Here is a 25399-nt window from a genome sequence, read left to right on the forward strand (position 1 = left end):
TAAAAAATACTGTGACATGATCAAAAACTGCCTTTTTGTGGATTTTTAACAGCTTGTAACTCAAAAATCCAAAGGCTGAAAAATGTAAAATTTTGCATTTTAACCCTCGTAGTGTTAACTGATAACATTTTGTCGCCTTTTCCCATTTCTTAGTGTTAACCAACATACAGGATATTGGAGTTTGTTTGGCTAAAATTTATTTCACATAGTTTTTGATTTTTTCACTTTTTTACTATCCACGATTATATTATTATTCATTCTAATTCAGCAATGTTCAAACTGGTGTAAATAAAGATGAGCTAATTTAGCAGTACAGTGTATGTTTTGGATTTCAATTTTTTCTAACTGGTGAACATTATTACATTCTCCTTTGTAAATTTAGTATTAATTTATAAATTTAGATATAGTTTATATGGTTTTCAATATTGTGTTTTAATTCATTAAGTATTTTATATTCATTTCCCACAGAATATTTTAGCTAGTTTATAAACAACAAATCATAGTGTAATTTAGAAGAGAAATAGAATGGATAGCTCTCACAGACTCTGCATAAGTCAAATAATGGTAAGTTTGAAATCGTTTTCATTATAATTTTTGCTAAATGCTCTTGAAACACCCATAACAAAAAAGATGTAAAATTTATTGCTGTGACCAAATTTTGTATAGCCAAACCCATTGTTAAAGTGAGAATTTGAAGAAGCCATTTAGCAGCACTGCTATTATTTTAGAGCTTTACAATCCCATCTAGTCTTCATATCAATATTACAGTGCTGTTAAAGCTAACATTATCCTGCTTCACTCAGAATGTATTTAAAGCTAATTAAACCCTAGAACTGGCAATGGTGTCACTCTGTACTGGCAGCTCTATTATAACAGTCTCGCCAGACGTTTCTTATAATGTATCACATTTAATAACTGTTAGTCCAAATATAAATTATTATATGAATGTATTCACAACTATATGGAGAGCATTATAATAACAATATCTTATTGTGTTTCCATGGAAACATATTTTTGTTTCTTTTACAAAATGTAATAAAAATGGTTTTTCGACATTATTTTTGTAAATATTCCCTTATGTAACTGCTTAGCAATAAGCTTTAAATCAAAACTGTAAATGTATAACTTATTCAAAATTTTGTCCTGATTCCAAAAGTATATAATTATTGTTAACTTTTACTCAAAACGTATGTGTTACAGGGCTTTGTATGAAAAAGCGTGCGTATTTACTTATTTTAAAAAATGCGTAGATTTCTAAATAAATATTATTGTTTGTGGGTAAACATAATCTCATGACAGCATTTATACTTATATAAGTATGACAGATAAAACAAAAATAAAATAAAATAATACATTTTAATCTTACCTTATTTACGTACATGTACAATATATACAAAGTTTCATTTTTCACTCGGCGTCACTAGATCCCGCCCTGCGAGCTCTCTAAGATCATTTGATCGGTCTCTAAAGTTTACACACATACTGAACAACTAAAACTATAACCTAAGAAAGCTAAAAAAAACAATAATAACAACACTAAAACACTATAAAATACAATTTACACAAATACTATTTAAAGATTCGTAACCTCAAACACAAAACCCTGCACTTGTTTACAGTTTCACAACAATGTGGTTGACCCATACTACATTCACGTCAGCTGTCCAAAGAAGACAATAATCAAAGTAAGAACAGTGAATCGGTACTATAGCTAATAGTCTTCCAGAATATATCAAATAAAAATCATTTATATGACCTTAATTGCCTAAAATTTCAATAACTGTACACGTCTACTTTGGCGACAAATATTCGTCCTTGCCAAATCGGACGGGCCTTTGGCGACAAAAATTCATTTCATACCAGCTGGAGGGTTAATATAAACCATTAACATTGTTAGTTATTTTTATTTATTACTTTTTTCAAAATGTTTAATGGTTTGGTACTTTGGGATTATACTGACCACACCAGTATGAAGAACACAAAAATATAAATTTATAGAAATAGACATGATAGAACGAAAAAACAACTCTTTAATTGCAAAATTACAAACTTACAAGCATTCCCAGGTATTGTGATCGGTATTTTTGTCGCTGTTATCTTATCTTTCTCGAGAATTCCGATTACGGCAGGCCGCGCGGCATCACATGATTTGCACTGTACATAATTGCCTTTCCATTACAATTCAATTTATATTTCTGATCAGCCCCTCTAGAATTTGATATTTTACTGATAGGTACTATCTCGAGGGATGTTTTTCTTTCCTTGACATCAGCGCGGGGCAGCACCAAAGGATAATGGCAGCTTTTCCGGATAATGGCCCAATTTTTAAGACAAAGTTGAGAAGCATAGCGAAAAAAATTGAAGTGGGTAGACCTAACAGAAAAAAGAGACTCACCTCATAAAGAAACTGTGAAGATAAAAAAGAAAAAGACTTTCTTTTGTCACCTTATACAAGAAATAGCTACAAATAAGAATTTAAAAGATAAAATCTTATCAACAATATCGTTATCCAAAACATTAAAAAGAGCTAAGTTAGCAATAATCAATTTAAAATAACTATAATTACAAAGTTTTTGTATTCAATAGTTTAGGTTTTTCTAATAAATAATATGGTACCCTGATACAATTATGATGGTAGATGCTAATTATTCTGCAGCCCAGATTAGCCTACCACAGTCTGTGCTTTGTTTATTTTCCTATTAGGCCTATTCCAATAATACAGTGCAATAACAATTTGTTAATGTTCCCCATCTCATGAGATTAAAACCTAAAGCTGCTTAATGAAAGTGGCATTCTTGTAGTAGGTAGGCAAGAATACAAATTAACATTAGAAGAAAACATTTAAATTTAATTTTATCAATTTAAAAGTACTAATTGCTTTCTTAATACTACACCATCAACTGTTGTAAACATTCCATAGAAAACAGCCAAATCTCATTTAGGATGTGATAAACAGATGATTATTAAAATATTGTAGGTATTTTAATTAGACTAGAGTCTAGACTAACCTGTGAAAGGTTTCGTCCTGTTCTTGGTTTTGATTTAACGGGTTGTTTCTTTCTTGAGAACATTTGAGTAACCAACTATATTATGCCCAAGGACTTCAATAAATAAGTTACAAAATGTTTGTGATTCTATACTCTAAAAATATAAATTAATTACAATGAACACATAATTCTATGCCACACTTTTGCTTAATTCAAATTTACTTATAAATTAAAACCTAAGTTAGAAACTTAGATAAAAGAACATTTAACAAAAACTCAAACTTATTGCAGACACTGTTGTTGATAAATTAAGAGGGGGTGAATCAGAATCACTAATGTGATTGAAAAGAAATGAATGACTGACAACGTCAACTGACAAATACGATGTCATCAGAGAAGTCTGAGAGCAATCTCAAAAGTCAACACAAACCAAGGCCAACAAAGTTACTGTTCAAAAATTGAGCTATATCATTATTTGGCTTTGGCCGTCTATTCCTAGTCTTTGATTGTCCATGACTAGTAGTTTTATGTGGACTTAAAACGACCCAGGCCCAGGGCCATAAAAGACCTAGTTTTTACCTTGGCGGGAAATCAGATCCTAAAATTCCAACATGATATTACTGTTGGAAGCGTACACGTATTTAATAATAGCAAAGAAGCAACAAATCAAAACCTCTGAAACTAAAGACGCGGACGGAAAATTTGATCTATTCCTCCAATATTAATTCATTTCAGGTTTAACACTCTCAGCCCCTCGTGAAGATTGACATTAAAGATATTTATACTTGTTATAAAGTAACATAGATGCCTAGGACTGAAAGTGTTAAATAGCAATACTGGACTAGCTAAAATAAACAATGTTACAACTCTTACCCTCCATGTGAAGATTCACAGTAAAGATATCATACTTATTATAAAGTAACATAGACGCCTGGGACTGGAAGTTTAAAATAAATTATGCTTCTGTAACAGTACTTGAATTTGACTTCAAACTGAAACTATTGACTGTTGAAATTTCTCTGCACTTCATTTATAATAAAAGTTAGAAAGTTTCAATCCAGACTAAGGAGCTAGTCCAAGACGTTCCACCTACAATTCTCGAGTATTGTTCTCTTATTCCTGCTCCACAAGTCGCCATTTACATTATATATCTTCTCGGTGCGAGAATATTCACTTCCAATACAAAAAAGTTTTGTGTTCTCCACGTTTTAATCTGGGAATAAAAAGTGTATCACAAACACACAACGATTGCTATTGGACCCATTCTATCCAACGTTGTAGAAAGTCTCGAACTCTATAATCTATTTTTTCGTCTAGGTACATTTCCCCTGTATAACGACGCGTATAATTGGGACCGGTTGCTCATTTATCAAAACATGCTCTTTCTCTAGGAACTACAAAGATAACGTACTCTACACAATAGCTGTTCGTCGGCCTATATTGGAGTATGGGTCTGTCCTTTGGGTTCTTCATAAGATTGGATGCATTTTATTTATTTTAGATTGTGAATAGCTGTGAATCCAAACTTTTCAGTTGCTCGACATCCATGTTTCGTGTAGTATTGGACTAATCCAAACATTTCCCAATCATCATTATCTCATAGCTGTCTACCACAGTTCTGTACCTCGCCTCTTGCGCTTGGATAATGCTTCCCAGCTGGACATCTTTGAGTAAACTCCTTCAGTCTGCAAAAAACAAACACTATACTATCCTTCTAACCTCATTATTATTTAATATTCAAGCATATTATGTTGTCCTCTACTGAATTATTTGTTTGTTTAGAGGCTTTGAACCGTATTCTTACTGCTGTATTTCTTATTTATTCAATAAATGCAACATCCTGGGTATTTGTATGAAAGTGGATGATAAGAGTCCAAGATATTGGGGGTGATCATGGCCTTTGGCTTTCTAGGAAATATACCTTGCACCCTTATAGGGATTAAATGACAGGAACTTTGTTCGTAATGCTAACTTTGGTCTTTAAAGCATTAATAACGCTACTATCCTAAACCGTCCCTTCAGAATGTTAATAATTTTAATGTTACAGAAATTATTTCATTTTTTGTGAATTATATTTTTAATTTCGAAAATTCTAAATGGTTAATACGTTTTAAATGTGTGTTATTTAATATGTGTATTATCTATTTTTCCTTCATTAATTCCTAGGTAGTGCCAAACCCCAACGTTTAAAATTACAACTAATTTTAGCACTGAATGTAACATTTTCTCTTAGACTGATATAAAAGTCTCAGCTTTATCCCACAACAGCCTCAATCCTTATGAGCACCTAACGATCTAATCTTAGAGACTTCAGGAAGTTCTTCCTTAGTTATGCTTAGCAATATCTCTTTGAAGGAAACAGGTTTTTTCCGGACATTTTCCATCGTTAAGTGAAACAAAAAATCAGTAACACTATGTTTTGAGATCTGCGATCTGATCTATTCTTCAGGTACAGAAGAGAGTTTCAGAGTGAAGAGTTTCCTTCACAATCCTTCCGTCGTCAAAAATAAACTTCAAACAAAAAATATTTCATTATTGTTTTACTCTTTGGGTCGCAAGGTATAACATCTCTGGACTGGATTTGTACCATGAATTGGTCGGTGACGAGAAGACAAGCCGACCAGGATTGGAGGAACAGGAATTTGGTTATTTATTATTCCTCAACAACAGACAGACAAAACACCACACCACAACACAAGTGGAAATTGGAATGTCAAGGTATTGGCTTGTTTGCTTGGTAATGTTGTTGCTGACAATGGTTGTTTTGTTTTGATTATTTTAGTAGTAACAAAATTATAAGCAAAGCATGTATTTCGTAAATCGTTTGTTATAGTAGTGAAAAATTGGCAGGTTTTCTATGGGGTAAATTCAGACAAAACATTGACAACAATTTAACCTCATGGCGACTGTGAAGTCGATGTATTAGAATAAGTAATAACGTCGTATTATTTTTCATAACAAAATAAATTAAAGTGAGTGACTGAGGTACGTATTGATTGATATTAAATAGTAAAGTCTGGGTAATAGTTTGTTGTTCATATGATTTTAATTCTTTGGTGTTAAATTGTTGACGGATATCTTTTTATTTGTTGTCATTCTATCACTGGCACAGTTCCTAGTAACTGTCGTCATGTATTATAGTTTAATCCAACATTACTTTCTAAATAGGATTAGGCAATTAAAACAGACTGTAATTCAATTATTGAGCACTACTCAAATACAGTGACTATTGCTTTGTCATAAATTGTAATGGCTTTTCTTGAAATAAATAATATATGTTTAGAGTTGCAGTATCATAAGTGGCTACTAGAACAAATGAATAATCAATATTTCAGACTATCTAAACCATTGAACAGTAATAAACCAAAATGATGAACTGAATTACTTTATAGGTATTATATTATGTTATAGTTCAGCAATGTTTCTGTATCTAAAATGTAATAATTGGGAAGGGTACGATAAGTGGACCCGGTTTTTTATATCGAAGAATGTAATCATCAATACCTAATATTCGCATCTCAAATCCTAGACTATCAACCGATATAAAGTATCTATAGTCCTCAAGAACAATCATATTTGCTCCTCTCAGAGTTATGGTTGTTTCTTTCCCACAAATTTCTCATAATGGGGTTTTCGGTATGAGTCCAACATGTTGAAGTCACGAAAAACATGTCTTATCATCCTTCAGAGCAATGTCGTAAAGTTTTATAAAATTTACTGCCATTTTTAATAAATTAATAATAAGTTACTTATATAAAATTGAAATATTACATTACGAGTATTATTTGAAAGTGTTTACAGCTGTTGATATAGATTATTTAAGTTAATTGGTCAAAATAATTAATCAGTATTGATTGATTATATTGATGGTTATGATTAAGTAGGCTAATATCGTTTACAAATTTCTAATCTTTCTAACCTGCTGTAACAAAAGAAAATCTCACGACTGTACTGTTCTCTAAGAATATGTTCAATAAAGAATATTTATTTCGATATAAAAAACCGGGTCCGCTTATCATACCCTACCCTAATAATTTAATGACAAAGTTGAAAAATGCTTATGCATATATATTAAATGTAACAACCAAAGAGATTGTAATACTTACTTGTTCTTACTAAAATTAAATATTTTGAAGGATAAGCGTGTCTGACAGCAATTGCAATCATCCTCCTGAACAAACAAAGGTTTCAAGGGGTGCAAATGAAAATAACAAAGTTATAGATTATTAAAAGTGGAACTACTTTTCTCATGTGAAGTAATATTTCATTGTTCTACGGGTGTCACATGGTCTTGTACTGATTGTTGGTCAACCTCGTATTGGTTACTGTATGGTCGTGGCAACCTCGTATTTGTTGCAGCCGACGTCAGCCGTTTTACATAATCTTTGGGTACATAAAATAACAATAATGCTGAAATCAGAGGAATTTGACAAAAAATAAATGTTTTTGTTAATTTAACCTTTGAAGAAGAAAAGTTCATATTAGCCTGACACAAGTGTCTCTGGCCAACAGCGCAGGCTACAGCAGCACCTCCAGTGCTGTCCCATGCTGTTGGCCACATATGAAAAACATCCCATGAGGTAGTACTTAGTCACTAAAAGATCATGAATGCCTCCGGCCATTACTGCTAGGTAAGAAACACAACTTGACAAAGCAGACAAACACTGTAAATTCACTTAATAATAACTTCCTACTATTTTACAAGAAAAGTAGTTGATGAACTCAGTAGTTTTATATTTTGTGACACTCGATTGAAACAGGTACATTTTCTAAGTAGCCTAATTTCCAGTTACAATAATTCAAATCGCATATTACATTGTAAAGAGTTAAAAGAGCAATTGATTTCTACCACAAAATTATACTGAGGAAAAATCAACATATTTCATAGCAAAAAACAACGTGTTTCATCAGCATTTGTCACAATCAACTTGTTATCAAAATGGCTCGGTTGTTTTTACATTGATTTTAGTCTGTTTTAGAAGTTATAACAACTGTAATGTTGCTTTAGATGTGTAATGTGGATGTTTTAAATGTGTGTAGTGAACCATGTTCACATTCAGTGTAAGTATACACCAGCACTTGTTATGTTTGCTTGTTTATTCTTTATCTGGATAAACAGGCTTATAGACTTTAATAATTCAGAAGATTCTTATAGTGGTTTTCAAATAGCCTTCACTCGAGAAGAGTTCCAAAATTTATGCTTCAAAGGCCTAAATGAAACTATTTCCAAATCAAATCAAATCAAATCACTTTTATTTCCACACACAAAGAAATGAAATACAAAATTAACTTCACATTGAACTGATAACAAATGTAGCATTTGTATATTGTCTAATTCATATGAACATACAATAGTATTCTAGTAATACAATTCAAAATCTAAAATTAAATAATTAACATTAAATAATATAAAAAAAGACTTATGTTACATAAATAAATCAATATAATGAATAAATAGATGAAATATACATATACATATACATGTATATACATATACATACATATCCACATCCATAGACGCATACGTAGTAAAAACAGCATTAAATTTGCTACATAATTTCTAGATAAATTCAAATAATGGGAAAAGAGCCTACATGGGCCTTAATGGCCTGTGCGTAGACTCTAGTTGAAATTGTTAAGATTCGAATTTTATCTCTAGCAGAGTGTAGATTAATTTTATAAAATTTGATAATTGAAAGAAGACATCAAAAGCAGAATAAACGACGGATATGACCTGGAATTCCGATAATCAGCAATATAGAGGAGAAAGTAGACAAAAACAAATGAAAATATTGAGTGAACAAAAGTTACAAAAAATAGGCTAATTACTTAAGTGAATGGATTTTATTATCTATAGTTTGAAGAGGAGAGGAGAGGGGACAATGCCGTCAGTCAGTTGTCAGACAGTCTAGGTCCGTCTGTAGTCAACAGAGATAAGTAACTGGGCCCTCTCACTGTTTATGAGAATCAAAAACTCCTTGACATGTTTCTTAAAAACCTCAAGAGAGGGAGAGTCGAACAGCTTGAAATTTCTAAAACTATTAGAATAATTTCGATATAAAATGTGTGCTAGATAAAAACTGTTTGTTGTCGCAAATGATTTGTGTTGGTGAATAGTGTTAATTCCGACTATATTTGCATATCTTGTGTTATAAAAATGTGGGATTGTAGAAAAAATTGAGCCGAAATGTTTGTAAATATGAATAAATAAGACTTTAATAAAAATTTTTTTAATTGGCAGAATTCCTGTTTCTCGAAACATCCAGTTCCATTTTTAATGTTCTAGAATTCATTATTGTCATTTTCTTTAACATTTTATTTTTATGTTCAGGAGGATGATTGCAATAGGTTAATAACGCAAATTTCCTTACCAGTGAGGATAAAAATAAATTTGAAAGTAATGGAAACAAACGGAACCTATCTTTCAACAAACGAATAATTAGTATGTAAAAAACAAACATAAGTTTAATACATTAACAAAACTAATATACCGTAACCATTACTTCCTAATTTCTTATACGTATGTATTATCTACTTACATACTATGTGGTAACTTCTGATCACTTAAAATTAGCTTCTCTTAATTTAAAAATGACAAACTCTAACTGAAAAACATGGTGACCAATTTAAAAGGAATAAATTAATTTAAATCATGTTATTTTTATTGCTCACGTAATCCACAGTTAAACGCGTAAATAACTTAAAAACTAATTGATGATATTAGGGTTAACGCGATGTGATTGTGTAATGCCATGATAATCATGGATGCCACAGTTATCCATGAGGCAGTGAAAGCTAGTGCACAAGATGGTTGTTGGAGCTTTACTAAGCTGTTCTGATTACAGAACACTCAGGTTAGCTATCTGAAACGGATATCGCTGAAAATCATATATAATAAGAAGCACAGTACATAAATATAGCAACAAATTGACATTTATATTTCAATTATTATAAAACAGTTATTTGTGATTTGCATCCCCAAAAACCATAAGTTATATAGGAGGACGAACAAAATACATTAATAACGTTGCAATTTTGATTGGTCAACTGATGCCATCAAATTTTTGTTCTATTTCTCAAACAAGAAGTTACGCAATCTAATGAAACGAAGATGTTGCTCAAAAACATATATTAAACCCTATTGGTTTAATACTCGAATGTACCAGTTGATTCAGTAGTGTTGTGTTTTTGATCCGACACGTAGGCAGTCTTTTTTGCCAGTTCATATTGTATATAAGTCAACACTACACCATTATTTATATAACAATTAAAGTGGTACTTTGGGATTATACCGACCACATCCAGACATGAATCTTTATTTGACATTTTGCTTCTACTGATTACTAGATTAGCGTAGAACAATATTTCGTCAATATAAAACAGGAATTGTGTTATCGCAAACCCCTCCCCATCCTCAGACAGGGGTCAAAGTCGAGCGGTCTAGTAGATAACGTGACTGCAGAGTCTTGCCACCCATTCAGCTGGTATGCCGCGACCCGGAAACCGGTTCTACTACTCAACAGGTTGAGCGAATGTGGGGTTCAGCTAAATGGCGTAATAAAAAACAAAAAGGAACAGCACGACACCATCTTGACTAATACCTAGCTGAATACATGTGGCGGTCGGCAGTTGCGGCTGAAGGCGGAAATCCACTACTCTCACTCATCCTTGATACTGCTGCATTCTGGGCGTCACAGGAAACCCATTAACAATTGATAATCATTGTAATTTTGTAATTAAAGAGTTGTTTTTTCGTTCTATAATGTTTGTTTCTATAAATTTATATTTTTGTTTTCCTCATACTGGTGTGGTCGGTATAATCCCAAAGTACCATTAAAGTAGAAAGAATTGCTGATTTCGGAGGAAAAATTTGTTTGATTGTTTTGGCAACAGCGATGTGCCTGTAATGTTATGAAACTTATATTCTACTCAGGAAGATCATCTTCATCTAGTCCAGCTATTTTTACTCCAGTGACTAACTTTTTATGTTATGATTTAGCCTCAAAAGTTATTTATTTTGCTATATAAGGTAGTGTTACATTCAATTCAATTCCATTCAAAACAATCTTTATTTACAATTTGTACATTATACAATATACAAATACAAAATGGCGTCAAAATTACAATTGAGAAGCTTATTAAAATAATGGTATCTAAATGATCACTAAATAATAATGGTATGAAGCATAATATACACTTAAATATACTTAATAAATTACATCGTATTGTCATTCAGAAAAAAACTCATCAAAAGAATAAATTGTTTTATGTAATAAATAATTTTTAAGTTTGAGTTTAAAACTTTTAATGTCATTAATATTTCTAATATTTTGTGGAAGACTATTGAAAAATTTTATACCTGCTACTAATGGGTTTTTTTTCTAAATTCTAAGTTTACTTTTGGAATTGCAAACTGGTTTCGATTTCGGGTCAAGTAGCTATGAGACGAACCCAAAACAGGTAATCTGTCTCCAGCTTCCTTAACTGCAACTGCCGTTTCTAAAATATACATACTGTACACCGTTAGGATACCCAATTCAGAAAAATATTGTTTTACTGACTGACGTAGATCTAAATTGAGAATGATCCGTATAGCTTTTTTTTGAAGAAGAAGAATACTTTGCAAATTTTGATCGCTAGTTGCACCATATAGTACAATACCAAAATTTATATGGGAGTGTATGTGAGCAAAATACACTACTTTCAAAACGTCCAATGTACAGAATTTGGATATACTCCTCAACGCATATAAACCAGAAGCTATTTTATTCAAAATTTTATTTACATGTTCGTTCCAAGTTAAATTTTTGTCTAATGTCATTCCTAAAAATTTTACATTGTCTAATTGTGTCAGTTTTACTTGAGAAATTTCTATATCAAGATCGCTTGAGCATCTGTTTTTCCTTGTATTAAATAAAATATAATTAGTTTTTTCAAGATTAAGTAGCAAATTTTTTTTTGAAAAGTAGTTTTTAACTGATGTTAAATTACTTTTGGATTGGGTTTCTATTTCTTTTAGAGACTTATTTGAAATTATAAGATTCGAGTCATCCGCATATAGGCACATTTTACCAGCAACAGTCTTCGGTAATCCAGTAATATAACATAAGAATAATATAGGCCCAAGAATAGATCCTTGGGGGACACCATTAATTACAGTTCTTAGATTTGAGTTTACACTTATTAATTGATTGAATTCATTTTTAAAAGCTGTTTCTACAAATTGTTTTCGATTGTTGAATTCATTTTTAAAAGCTGTTTCTACAAATTGTTTTCGATTGTTTAGGTAAGACTGTATCCAATTTAGCGGAGTTCCAACAATACCCAAATTACTAAGGGTACTAATGAGATTATCATGAGAAACACTGTCAAACGCCTTGCACAGATCCATGAGAATACCTGTGACATATTCTCCTCTGTCCACTGCATCAACAATTGCTTCAATAAAATCAATACCAGCAGTAATAACAGATTTATTTTGTCTAAAACCATGTTGTTCACTATCAAATAAATTATTAGATTCAAGGAACTCCATTAGTCTTATATACATAGCTTTTTCATAGATTTTTGAAAATATAGGCAAAATAGATATTTAAAGGTCTATAATTATTTGGATCAGTGGTATTTCCTTTCTTAAAAACAGATTTTACTCTTGAAATTTTTAATTTATAGGGGAATATACCAGTTATAAATGAGGAGTTAATAAGGTGAGTTAACGGTTTAATTAGATTAGTTTTAGCTCTTTTAATGATTGGCATGGGAACGTCATCGAAACCTGTTGAATACTTGTTTTTACAAGAAGTAATAATTTTATCCAGTTCCAATTCTTTTATTGGTTTGATACGAAATTTAATTGGGGTTCTATTTTGATTTTCTGTAGTATTTAAAGTAGGTAAAACATAAGCATCATTGGTAATATTTGGCATTACATAGTTATCAACAATGTTTACAAAGTAATCATTAAAAATGTTACAGACTGTTAAAGGATCAGTTTCTGTTTCACCATTAATCGATAATTTTGTTTCACTTCTTATTTCTGTGACTGGTTTTATTTCGTTATTTATAATCTTCCATGCAGATTTGCATGGGTTATCTGAAGTGATAATCTTATTATTTACATATTTACTTTTTGCCTCAATTATTTTGCTATAGTAAAGTTTTTTATGATCCTTTATTATTTGCTTCATAGCTTTATCTTTAGTAACCCTTATTGTTTGGCTTAAACTAATTATTTCCTCTTTCTGTCTTCTTAACTCATCACTTAACCAATTTATCCTGTTACAATTTCGAATTCTGGTTTTAACTTTTGGAAAACATTATTAAAGTAGTTCATAAAACTGTCATAAAAAACATCATATTTTTGATCAACCTGTGCTTGATAAAGATTTACCCATGTCTCAGATTCTAATTGTATAAGAAAGTTTTGTATATTTATTTCTGAAAATTGTCTTTTAAATTGTGTATAATAGTTTTTGTTGGTCTTTAAACTTTGGTAGGAGATTTCCAAAAGCTGGGCATCATGATCTGATAGCTCTGTGACAAGTCCAGTTACTGACAATTGATTCTTAGGTAAATTAGTAAAAATGTGATCAATAGAGCTTTGACAATTCAATGTAATCCTAGTTGCAAAATTTACCATGGAAATCATATTATTCTGAATTAATATATTACTCAGCGTATCTGAAACTCTAGATTTTTTCAAACAATCAATATTTATGTCACCTGCAAATACAATGTTTTTAAATTTTCTACATAGTAAATCTAAAGCTACATTTAGTTTATTCAAAAATACATTATCATACATTGCTCCAGGGGTTCTATACAGTCCAACTATTCCCAAAGCTAGACCATCCAGTTTACACTCTGCTATGCAGCACTCAAACTCTTTATCTGTAGTAAGTTGGTTAATTTCAGGAATTTCAACTTTTATTACATTTAATGATTCTTGGCACATTATTATAACTCCACCACCTTTGAATTGATTTCTGCAATAGTATGACTTAACACTGTAGCTATTTAATTTAGTATTTATAGCTACATAACCTTAACATGTTTATGATGGGTCTTTGTAAATTGATATGGTTTTGTTAGCAACTTTGTAGTTTTATAAGTGATATGTTGTAATTAGTAAGGCTAGGTCAATCCAGACTATTGTATATTGATAGTTCAAGAGGTGATATAATGTAGTGATATGTAATAGGTATGGTTTATTATGTCGGTTTATAGCTTGTTTATTATTTGTTTTAGGCTCTTATTTCAATAATGTCCCGAAATGTTGCTGATACTTCATCCGACATTAAAGAACTTATTGACCTGTCAGACTCAGATGACCTAGACTAGACAGTGACAATGAAGGGTCAAAAACAGAGACATTGAGAGTGTACTAGACTGTTCTTCTGGCAGTGATGATTTCTTCCTGCCAGAAGAGGACTTTGAAAGTGACAACTCAGATTGCCAAAGCACTGCTGTTACCTCCCCCTCATTTTTGTGTAAATCAGTGTTGGTAATCCCTGGCCCTTCAGGTGTTGCTAGGCTACTACCAGATGTCTCGGCCTTGAATGAGGAGGTTGCCGATGATGTGGCTGACCATCCACTTCCTGGTTTCGGTCTACCTCCACCTCCTGTGCCAGTATGGGCGAGGGTTTATCCTGATGACTACTCAAAAGACCCCAGTGAGGACTTCACTGTGATAAACCCTGCCCCATGTGACAGTCCCCATAATCATAAGCCCCTAGAGTACCTGAAATTGTTTTTTCCAGATTCTTTTGTCTGTAATGGTTAGAGAAACTAACATTTACGCACAAAATAAAATTGAGAAGAAACAGAGGCAAGATAAACTGTACTCATCTTCTCAACTAGCTTTATGGGTAGATGTTACTATCTCTGAGATGATGAAATTCATTACTATCATGCTTGTCATGGGTATTTCTCAAAGGAAGAATGTGACAGACTATTGGTCAACAGATCCAGCACTGGTTCATACTCTGATTGGAAATATCACGCCTTTACGCAGATTTCAGATTCTAAGTGCAATGATTCAGTTGACCTCTAGGAAAAGTGCGAATAAGGGTCAACCTGGCTATGATCCTTGGATGAAGGTTCGCCCTTTCCTAGATTTTGTTAATGCAACATTTCTTAGACATTACATTCCGAACCAAAATTTGGGGTTAGACAAAAGCATTTTAGGATGAAAAAACTGCTGCAATTGTATACAAAATATGCCAAAAAAGAGGCATTCACAGTTCGGTGTTAAAAAGTTTGAGTTGGTTGATTCTTCATCCACATATGTAATCAGTTGTCTCTGTACAGTGGGAAATATTACTTGATGGAGAGTCCAGCCCCATTTACACAAAAGGTGGTGATGAACCTTCTAGAAAAAGCAAAATGTCTCGACAAAGGATACCATGTCTTTACGACAATTTCTACACCAAGGTACCCCTTGCTGAAGTGCTTTTTGCCAGGAAGACGTTTTTGACAGGGACTTAGATCTTTTACAACTTGCTTGACACCTGCGTACACAATGTCTATGTTTTGTACAAAGAACGATACAAAGATGTATACTCTGTCATGCCAAGGAGTAAATTTATTTGTACACTGGTAAACTCTTTGATTGGTTCTGCTACAGAATCTCCAGCTTCTCCACCTCAGCTTCTTGGGTCAAACCACACTCGTAACGCAGCTTCCGCAGAATAGGACCAGGGTGTGTGCAGTATGTGGCAAGAAGGCGATGTACTGGTGTCCTGCGTGCAATTGTGGGGTGCACAGGTACTGTCTACATCTGCTCAAGCATGGGTTCAGGCCTTTGAAATCAAGGAAAAGGCCCTTGCCAAAAGAGAGCTCTAGCTCTGACGAAAATCAAATTGTTTTCACTATAGCATCAGAAACAATTCATGTAAAGTCGAATAAAATCCCTGTAAAGTTAAGAATTAGTATTATGTATTATATAATCAGTAAAATATTGCAAAATTAAAATGTATAATAGAAGAAACTGTGAAACATGGAAACCTGTTGCTCTCAACTTCACTTTATACACCTGTGTACCTATGCACCTATATTTGAAGGATACCAGGTAATGATCAGTTTATTTAATTTTTGTTGTGGACATAATGTTCTAAATTTTTGTATATTTTGAAAAATATTGGTATATATATTATATGTTTTGTTATAATTTTTTCTTCTAAAAGACTTTGCCATTATATATTTTCTGAAACTAGATAAAATAAAGAAATAATTGGCTATTTCAGATTCTAATATTTATTATACTATCACACTTTATCAAAGGCAGTTCTACCACCAATAAAAAATTAAAAACAAGATATCTTTTGTTGATTAATTATTTATGCATAATTTTTTCATAATTATCTCTACATTCTTCTGAGTTTGTTATGGGGTTGTACTCCATTTTTTTAAATCAGGAAACTGATATTTAGACTTGTTTAGAGATCAGATGGTTTGTATGTACATGCGAAAGTAATATGTTAGTTTTACTTGTGCATTAATTTAATTAATGAGAGGTATGGTTATGTTTGTGTTATTTTCAAATTTGCTTATATCCCACACCAAAAGGGCATAAACTGCAAGATGGTTATAAGTTATTTAGGTGAATTTACCCGTCACTATTTCTTTGTCAGCATATATAAAATTGCTTTTCCAGCTCGCACTTATGGCGGGAGGTATTTATTTATTTATTAGCTTCACATATTTTGAAATATACCTGTAAATGCATAGTAGACATGTGAATTGTCAATGTATAAATAAATATGAGTACTATCTGGTACATACAATATCCATAACCTCCTGAGTCCTAAGTACCTTGTCTGAGGTACTATTTTTGTACTCATCGAGTCCTGAGAATATTTGTCACAAGTTAGAGGTAAGACCTAAATGCCTTGTACAAGGCACATCATGTTGACCACCCTTGAGTCCTGAGAAAAAAAGTGCTAATTTAGAATTTTTGAACTTGTAATGAGTGTTCTAAATACCAATGGTTAACACAAAAAATAGTAAAAATAATATTGACACCTGTTTAAACCCGTTTCTAGATGTCCTTGTACAAGGCACTTCGGTCTCTACTCAGGTAAATGTCAATAATTAATAAGACTCCACAAAAGAAAACTTTCTTTTTATTTATATAAATTAGATACGTTAGATGTAAGAATACAGTATTCATAGAGCAGAACACAATAGTTTTTGAGTTCTTAGTTGTAAAATTACTAAGCAGAATGATATTTTCTAAAACAATTTCTACCCTCAATGATACATAAGAAAACATTGCACTGAATACAGTACACATGTGACTTCATTTTGCAGTTTTTCTGAGCACATCGTTTCTGTACACTTGCTATTTCTGGGAGATGATCAGCTCCTTGAGTTCGACGCCGAAGAGATGGATCTTCAATGGTTCTACGATCAGTTAAATGACTGAAAGTTAAGGGATGGCTTTTCCATGGTTTTTGATTTGAACTCCAGCCTTAGTACAAGTACCATCGTTATTTTCAATCAGTGTCTGTCCGAATTCTAGTTTAAAAGTTCGGTACTGTGGAATTAACCTAGTAGGAGTATTGAGCGTCTGTTTTATTTGACGCATTTGAAGCCTAGCATTAGACATTTAAAAATAAAAAAAAATGTAAAAATACATCGAACTGTCCACTTTTTGGTCCTAGCTCGAGAGGGGCAGTATGCCATCATACGATCAGCTAGATCGACTCCTCCAATATTCCGATTGTATAGATGAATAACCTTGGGCTGATCAATAATTATAAACTGCTTTTGGCTTTTGGACCATCTCCGTACTTCAAAAATTGGATCTTTGGCCTCTTCAGTGGACATCATTGTTACAGTATTGTTATCCAACCATTTAGTTATAGCCATGATTCCGTCTTGTCTCACAGTCACTATGCTTTCACCTCTAGAATTGTTCTTCTTAAAAGATTTATCATCAGGGAGATTTGTGGTTGGGGGAATCCTGTCTTTTTGTATTGTTCCTGAGCACCTAATGCCACATTTGTAAAGTTCATCAGCCAGTCTGACTGTAGTAAAAAATCTATCAATGTACACCACATGTCCTGGAACGAGTGATCTAGTCAGGTGTAGCACTGCATTTTCACACTGCCAAAATTCGTTCAATGATTCATCAGTGGTATATGTCTTAGGCCCTGCATATACTGTAAAGTCACATACAATTCCATTAGAATTCGCTAAAACATATACTTTTAGACCAACAGGTTTGGCTTGTTTGGTACGTATTGCTTTGAAAGGCAAAAACCTGTAAAAGGTACCATCATTTCATCAACATAAACTTCTCGTTCCCTTCTTTGTCTCATACATCCTTCAAGAATTCTATCAAGGAAAGGTCTCACCTTGTAAAGCCTGTCACCTTTTTTTTGTTCCTCAGAAATATCATTGTCAAAAACCACTTTTAATGAGCATTGAATTTAAAAAAATCTGTCTCTGGTCATGGAATCAGCAACTAGAGGCACTCTCCACATTTGTTCCCAATACCTTCTAATCTTAGGTAACTGGAGAGATGACATCACAAAATTAATCCCTAACCATACTTTAAGCTCTGAAAGTTTCAATTTCAATTCTTTATCTGTTTTTAAAAGGTAGTTTTGGTTACTTTTGTCAACAATGATGGACAGTATTTCATCATCATAGTATTGCTGTACATACTTCTCTGCATCCCAATCACTAGAATCTATGGGTAAGAACGCAGGCTGGACAAGTGTGGATGTTTCAGGAGCGAACACTTGCATTGCCCAAGGTAAACCTGGCTGAACATCTTTCTTCTGTTTCTTTGGCAGTATTTTCTTACGTGAGTCGGTTTTAGATTTCTTCTTTGCCTAAAAAAATCACATTAGTATATTAATCACCCAATAAAAACATTTAGGATCTTTTTTAATATATTTTGATTCTATTTAATTTTCAATCTTGTTATGCAGTAAATAAGCTACGAAGCATCAATAAAATATCTGCACTTTATTTCTTGTTTGACAGTTTTCATTAATAATTTTTACAGTAAGTCTATTTTAAATAACACTGGTTTTACTAAACTGATTCAGACCATTAAGTGTACAAAATATACCTACCACTTCCGTTGTTATTGAGGTTGAGGGAACAGCTCATGCTCGTCGTCGTCGTAATGACTTCCTTCGGATGGTACGTAGGGCGGATCTACGTCTGAGTCATCGCCAAACAGATCATCAAAATTGTAGTAGTCGGACTCTGGATTTAACAGTGAATCTTCCCCATCATCGTCTTTTAGATAGTCATCTATATTAGAGTCATCTAGGTTGAAGTCTTCAAACCTCTTTCTCTTCACTGAAAAAAGCAAAATATAAAATTTGTGCTGTAATTGGGATAGATAGATATTTTTACTTGATTATTTTCTTAAATTTAAGGTCAAATTTTTATTTTATTTATCTAAAAATAAATCAAAATATAAAATTTCTTGCTCCAAGTATGCAACAGTTGTAGTTATTGACATAAGTAAGTAAGACCCAAGTGGCTTGGTCAAGCCACTGAAGAAAATTGTGATTTTAGTTTGTAGACCTAAGTGCCTCAGTCAAGGTACTCTAAGAATACCTCACTCTAGCCATGTGAAACACAAAGCTAACACCATTATAATAACTTTAATAGATAGATTGGTCCTTAAACATGTAATTTGTGAAGAAATATCAATTAAATAATTATGAATACTGTCTTACCTGAGCGTGTAACACGAGCAGTTTTTTTCTGCAGGGGTGTTCATCTTTGACAATAGACAATAGACAATAGACAATATACTTTATTGACATGTTCTTTGAGAACAGTACATAGCGTCAGTTATACAGGTATAAGGTAACAATTTTTAGCTGTTTGTAAATTCTTCTTCTGTGTAAAAAGGTCTCTCTTGGAGCCACAGAGTCAGTTGTTTCTTGAAGCGGTGAGGTGGTTGGTTCTTTAAGTGCTCTGGAAGGTGGTTGAAGTAGGCGGCTCCTTTATAGGATGGTTTCCTCTTGTATAGGCTCAGATGGTGTGGGGGCAATGCGAAGTCCGAGGCATGTCTAGTGTTGTGCTGGTGCAGATCTGAGTGTCTTGGCTGTGATGTTTTTACAGTGTGGAAGATTACTTCTCTTATGTAGAGTGATACGACTGTCAATATTTTAAAATTTTTTGAGAAAAAAATTTTTTTTTAAATTACTTTGAGACTGCATGGATAAGAAACAAGTAGTGCCATCTATCGCAACTTTAGCAAACTATTAGGGTAGTTTGAAACACAGTCCATCCAGTGCTGCTATCTTGTGTTGAGTTAATGAACTATTAGAGTGACAAGGTTTTTTTTTTGTTTTCGTGACTTGTACAAAGCACTCCGGTCTTGGCTACTATAGGAGGACAAAACTGTTCAGGTCTCAAAGGCTAATGCATACATGTACTTGTACAAGGCATTTCGGTCTTAGCTATCAAATTCACCCAGGACTCAGGAGGATAAACTTTAACAAATTTAGGAAAATGTTAAAATTTGTTTATAGGAATCTTTGGGCTTCAGATTGAACATTGTCCTTACAATCCTTTTCTTAACATAACAAATTGTTTGACTCAATAGAATTTCCGGAAAACATTATCCTATATCTTAAGTATGAATATGCATAGGCTCCGTAGACCATATGATGTAGATACTTAGAGGAAGCTATCTGAAGCCAGCTCAAAATGGTGACTGATTTAAATTTAAAATATCAGTATTCTGTCATCTGTAGCATAGCCTGAATTATGACAGGAAGTGTACTATAAAGAATTTTGATGCAGATTATAATGTATTTATTATTTTCAGGAGTCATTGTGATAAGAAAATTGAATGGCACAAAAAGAAGTTAAGTCAGTGGACCTTCCATCTTGATTCAACTATTCAACGATGACTCAGACAATCTATGATGCTCTTCAAGGTGAGGTATTAATTTAATCGTTGTAAAAATTTAAAAATTGTTTAACAACATTAAAATAACTTTAAAATATATGTTTTTAGTTTTTTAGGTAAAAAATAGATTTTAAGATTTTTTAATTCAAAAATAAGAAAAATTTTTACTATGGGCACCCACATTTTATTTTTCTAAATTTAGTTTTATGTATGTACAAAAACAATTATATTGATATCTCTAAAGATAAAGATTTTGCAACCGTGATTTCACTGAGGCCGGTTGGTCATTGTCCGGAGTAGGCCTAGCGGCGGCGTTACCGCGAGAAGTAGATAGCTGACTAAATGGCATTTCTTCGTCATCTGAGTCCGAGGTAGTTGACCTATAGATAGGATCAACATCAGTTTCATCACTGAAAATTGATGAGACGTCAGACCAATCGTCATCTGATAGGTCAACATCCAGTTGTCTGTCCAATTCACTCGGGTGATTTACAATGTTGTCACTCATTGTTCACAGAACTGATTATTACTATAAGATTAAAACTAAAGAAAATGTGACTAAAAACAGTCTTCAATTACAACATTTAACTCAATTCACACGCACAAAGACAATATACGTAACATTAGACCGCTTTGTAAACAAATACAGCTGTAGCAACAAAGAGTAATATATTTTTTTGAGCATAGATGTTATTTTAAATACACTATATTACTAACAAAAAATTTTTATTTTACTACAATACTCATAAATATGTATTAAAATTCGTAAAATAAGTATTTTACGGTTTCAAATAAATATGTATTAAACGCATATACCATGGCGACGATATTACGTCGCCCGGGGATTCTCGCATCGTCATTGGCGACGATACATCGTCGCCGCGGGGATCTTCGCGTAGTTTCTCGGCGGCGATATTTCGTCGCCTGGGGTTCAAAGGGTTAAGTTATTTTTGAAATGTAAACTAATTCATAATTAGCTCTTATGGGATTGCATTCTCTTTTAACCCTCATAAACCTGTTAAGTACATACGTTGTTTTTTTATAATGAAATGTAGTTTTAGAAACAGTGTCTATAACTTATAAATTATTAAGTTATGGTTTACTGTATGTTATCATGAACAGAATGAGAACTGAGAACACTCTTTTTATGAAAATGTTAACTTTGACAACTTTTTTCAAGTAAAAAAGTAAGAAAATTCAAAATAGCCAAAATGTATAGATTATTATGCAGAAAAAGAATCTGCTTAGTTTTTCAGTAAAAATAAAATTGAAAATTTTGCGATACGTTTTGTAAAATAACGCGTAAGTTACAAAAATTTTAAATATTATCTAAGTATTTTTGTATACCTTAGTGGAAGTGTAAAATTAAAAAAAAATTATATATTGTGAAAAGTTTATTTTATTAGAAAATAGCAATATATTTGACCAAAGCCATCAAGATTAAATCTTTTAGAGGCAAAACGAAAAGAAAAATACTTTGGAAACGCACATTTTTAATGAAAATAAATTCCAAATAGGGTACAAATTAGGTAATGGAAAATAAGTACAAATCAAGATACTGAGACTTATAAATGAAATATGACATAATACGTAATGGGGCGCTCGTTAAAATATTTTCACTAAAAATATTATATAAAGATTTTTGTAAAAATAAATTTTAAACAATTTGTTAATTTTGTCTTAAGCATATTTTGTTAAACCACACGTCTGTGATTAAATACGTATAGAATATGCTGTGATATGGCAAAAATAAAAAAAGATACATACTATATGAAACCTAAACATATTCTTTTATTGAGATAAAAAGCAGTATATAATTAATGATATGAAGCTTTTATTTATATATACCAAATAAAAAACATACTTTTTTGTTTTTACTGGCTTATATGCTATATATTTTCTTAGAATCATAAAAATCTGACCCAAAATGCCCTGAAGAATAAAAAAATAATATATGTGGAGTTTGTTCATTAAAAAAAAATTAAAATATAAAGTTACAGAAAAATAAATAAAACTAATAATAAATAAATGACTTACTCAGTGCTGCAGACCACCTTTGTTTGGTAAGTAATCGAAAAAATGATTAGGCAGCTAGGTTGGACCTTTGCTATTCTACAAAAACATAAAATATAATCCAAATTGTAAGAAATATGTAGGCCTACTTGATATTCATATAAATAAGAATAGCAAAAAATATTTATCAAAACTAAAAACTTGAGCATACGGTTTTTAGTCTTGGCTTTTAGATCTTTGCTGTTTTACAATTAATTGTGAAAAAGTATAAAATATAATGAAAGTTATAAGAAACAATAAAACAAATCATTATAAAATTATGTTTTTATATAAAGAAATATAGTAAATGAGGGCTAGAGCGCACAAAGAAATATGAACTTTGTTGTGGTTTTAGCACTAAAACATACCACTTTCAATATGTATTTTTATATAAAATGTTACATTACTACTCAAAGTAAGCCTTAGTAGCATATTTTATAATAACACATTACACTTCAGAAATGTAATAACTGACAAATCATGACACAACAAACTTTGTATATCCAACAAATGGTTAAATCGGCAAACTGTTTAGATAAACATTGTGGGAGAAAGTAATTTAACTTCATTTTTTAAACTGTGCCCAACACCACAACACAAAATACCTTATAGACAATTATTTCGATGCATTATCTCTTTATCTTCAAGGAGGTTTCTTTTGTAATCCGTCTAGTAATACGTTTTCCCTAACAATGTATTTTATGCAAATTACCGAGCTCGATGCAAGGGTTTGAAAGAAAGTTTACTGTAAACTAAGTAGGATATGGAATAAAATGGTAGTCACAAAGCTGAAAAGATAATTAGTTTCTGCATTTGGTGACAATTGGCAATTGTGTCACGTCATATCAGTCCTGTGATTGGATATGAACAACGTATTTGGTAGTTTTGTTAGACCGCTGGAACAAGCTTTTGAAAGTATATTTTGGTAAAATGTTTACCAAACTCATTACATTACAGATAAAGACTTATGATATATTTAAATCTGTACTTTAGAACTTTCGGAATACATTAGTATAAATATCATCGAGTTATCTTGCCAATAAATAGTATTTTTATCAAAAAACCTGAAGCACATGTGATGTGCGCTTCTTAACGACATACAGCTATTCTTGTGATTCTTGTGACGCGCTGGTGTTTATACACTGTTGGCGTAAACATACTAAAAAAGGAAGTTACAAAATTTATTAGAGTCAAAACAATGAAATATAACAGATATAAAATTAATAAATAAATATTGCTTTTTATAGCCAAATAAAATAAAAAATAATAATCAATTAAGTAGAGTAAATTAAATAAACACATGATTTGAAAATACTTAAAATATAAAAACAAAAGCATTAAAACAAATATATCCACTGTACAGTTGTACAAATGAGTCATTGCCAGAGTCGAGTAAACAAGTTTTATATAAGGCAATCTTGCTTCTGCATGCTTCATGTAGTCGTGAACAAGAGGGGAGAGGGAATGATGCTTGGGGTGAAACAATCAGTTCGGTCTGAGCTGTGCTGGCGATCAGATCTCACTCGACTGTAGCCGTGCAGTCCTATCTTTTTATTTTTATTTAGCGAAGTGTTACAGCATGATACTTGGATCAGGATACTTGCAGGATCGTGAGTTATACGTTTTGTCACTTAATTTATCAGGACTTTAATATTTTTGAAAGTTAATTCAGTAGATTTTTTATTCTTTTTACCTATCTAAAATTTTTACAAACAAAATTTCAAATACATTTTTGAGTGAAAATATTGGACCAAAATTTATTTCTCCTGAATAATAAAACTCAAGTGACAATGTTAGCTAATTAAACTTTATTAGAAATTAAATCATTATATTTGAAGTTTATATTGGATTTATCAGTTGAACTTGATTCATTAAATAATAAACTTTAGTGGAATTTAATCTTCAACAACAATTTCTTTTTTGAGAGCTGGGATTAACTCTGAAGTATATATTGCATGTTTTCACATAACCTTAAACTAGAGGAAATGCTTTATGTTATATGCCATATCTGTGTATTAGAATTACCATTTTAAATTAAAATTTATAATAAACACAACATGTAGTGTTATAAGCTCACATATTTTTAGTGTAATGTTTAAAATAAATTATTATTATTCTCATTCTCAATATTTAAGCCTAAAATTTTGATTTTTTTCATATTAAATAACAAATGATTTTATTTTAATTTTCTTCACCTTCGATTTTGTTCAGTATTTTGGTTAGTTGCTTTAGATTTTGAAATTGTGTCATGACTTTATTTTTCTTTTATAGGAATCAACACAGAAACTGTTACAGTAGGAACTCTCCTTGGTGCTTACGACTTGAATGATCCAGGTTAGTTTTTCACATGAATCTTCACCAGCTATTCTAAGTCAACAGTAGTAATTCTGTCAGACCATTCAGACGTTATGAAAATCTTTAATCCTGATGCTGTTGGGTAATGTTAGCGTTCATAGTGAACCCTGTG

General features: G+C 31.9%; 2 protein-coding genes and 1 long non-coding RNA gene across 6 annotated transcripts in view; 1 reads left to right on the plus strand and 2 right to left on the minus strand.

The window, feature by feature from the left end:
• Positions 1-3398, minus strand: part of LOC124364732 (coiled-coil and C2 domain-containing protein 1-like) — a 55959-nt gene extending 52561 nt beyond the window's left edge. The window contains exon 1 of one of the 2 annotated variants that reach the window (XM_046820433.1): positions 3009-3398. In XM_046820433.1, the coding sequence (XP_046676389.1) occupies positions 3009-3071 (63 nt within the window). In that variant the 5' untranslated portion in view covers positions 3072-3398. The remainder of the gene's footprint in view (positions 1-3008) is intronic. The other variant, XM_046820434.1, reaches the window with a different exon arrangement.
• Positions 3399-5588: 2190 nt separating this feature from the next.
• LOC124364734 (zinc finger protein 341-like) overlaps positions 5589-25399 on the plus strand; it is a 35149-nt gene continuing 15338 nt past the window's right edge. For 2 of the 3 annotated variants that reach the window (XM_046820435.1, XM_046820437.1), the window contains exons 1-4: positions 5713-5972; positions 15613-15752; positions 20797-20908; positions 25204-25266. In XM_046820435.1, the coding sequence (XP_046676391.1) occupies positions 20878-20908; positions 25204-25266 (94 nt within the window). In that variant the 5' untranslated portion in view covers positions 5713-5972; positions 15613-15752; positions 20797-20877. The other variant, XM_046820436.1, reaches the window with a different exon arrangement.
• Positions 17094-20672, minus strand: LOC124364735. The gene is made up of 2 exons (XR_006922646.1): positions 19076-20672; positions 17094-18829 (listed from the first exon to the last, which is right to left on the minus strand). It is a non-coding gene; the product is annotated as an uncharacterized LOC124364735 (long non-coding RNA).

This window comes from Homalodisca vitripennis, chromosome 6 (genome assembly GCF_021130785.1).
Source record: "Homalodisca vitripennis isolate AUS2020 chromosome 6, UT_GWSS_2.1, whole genome shotgun sequence".
Lineage (NCBI taxonomy): Eukaryota > Metazoa > Arthropoda > Insecta > Hemiptera > Cicadellidae > Homalodisca > Homalodisca vitripennis.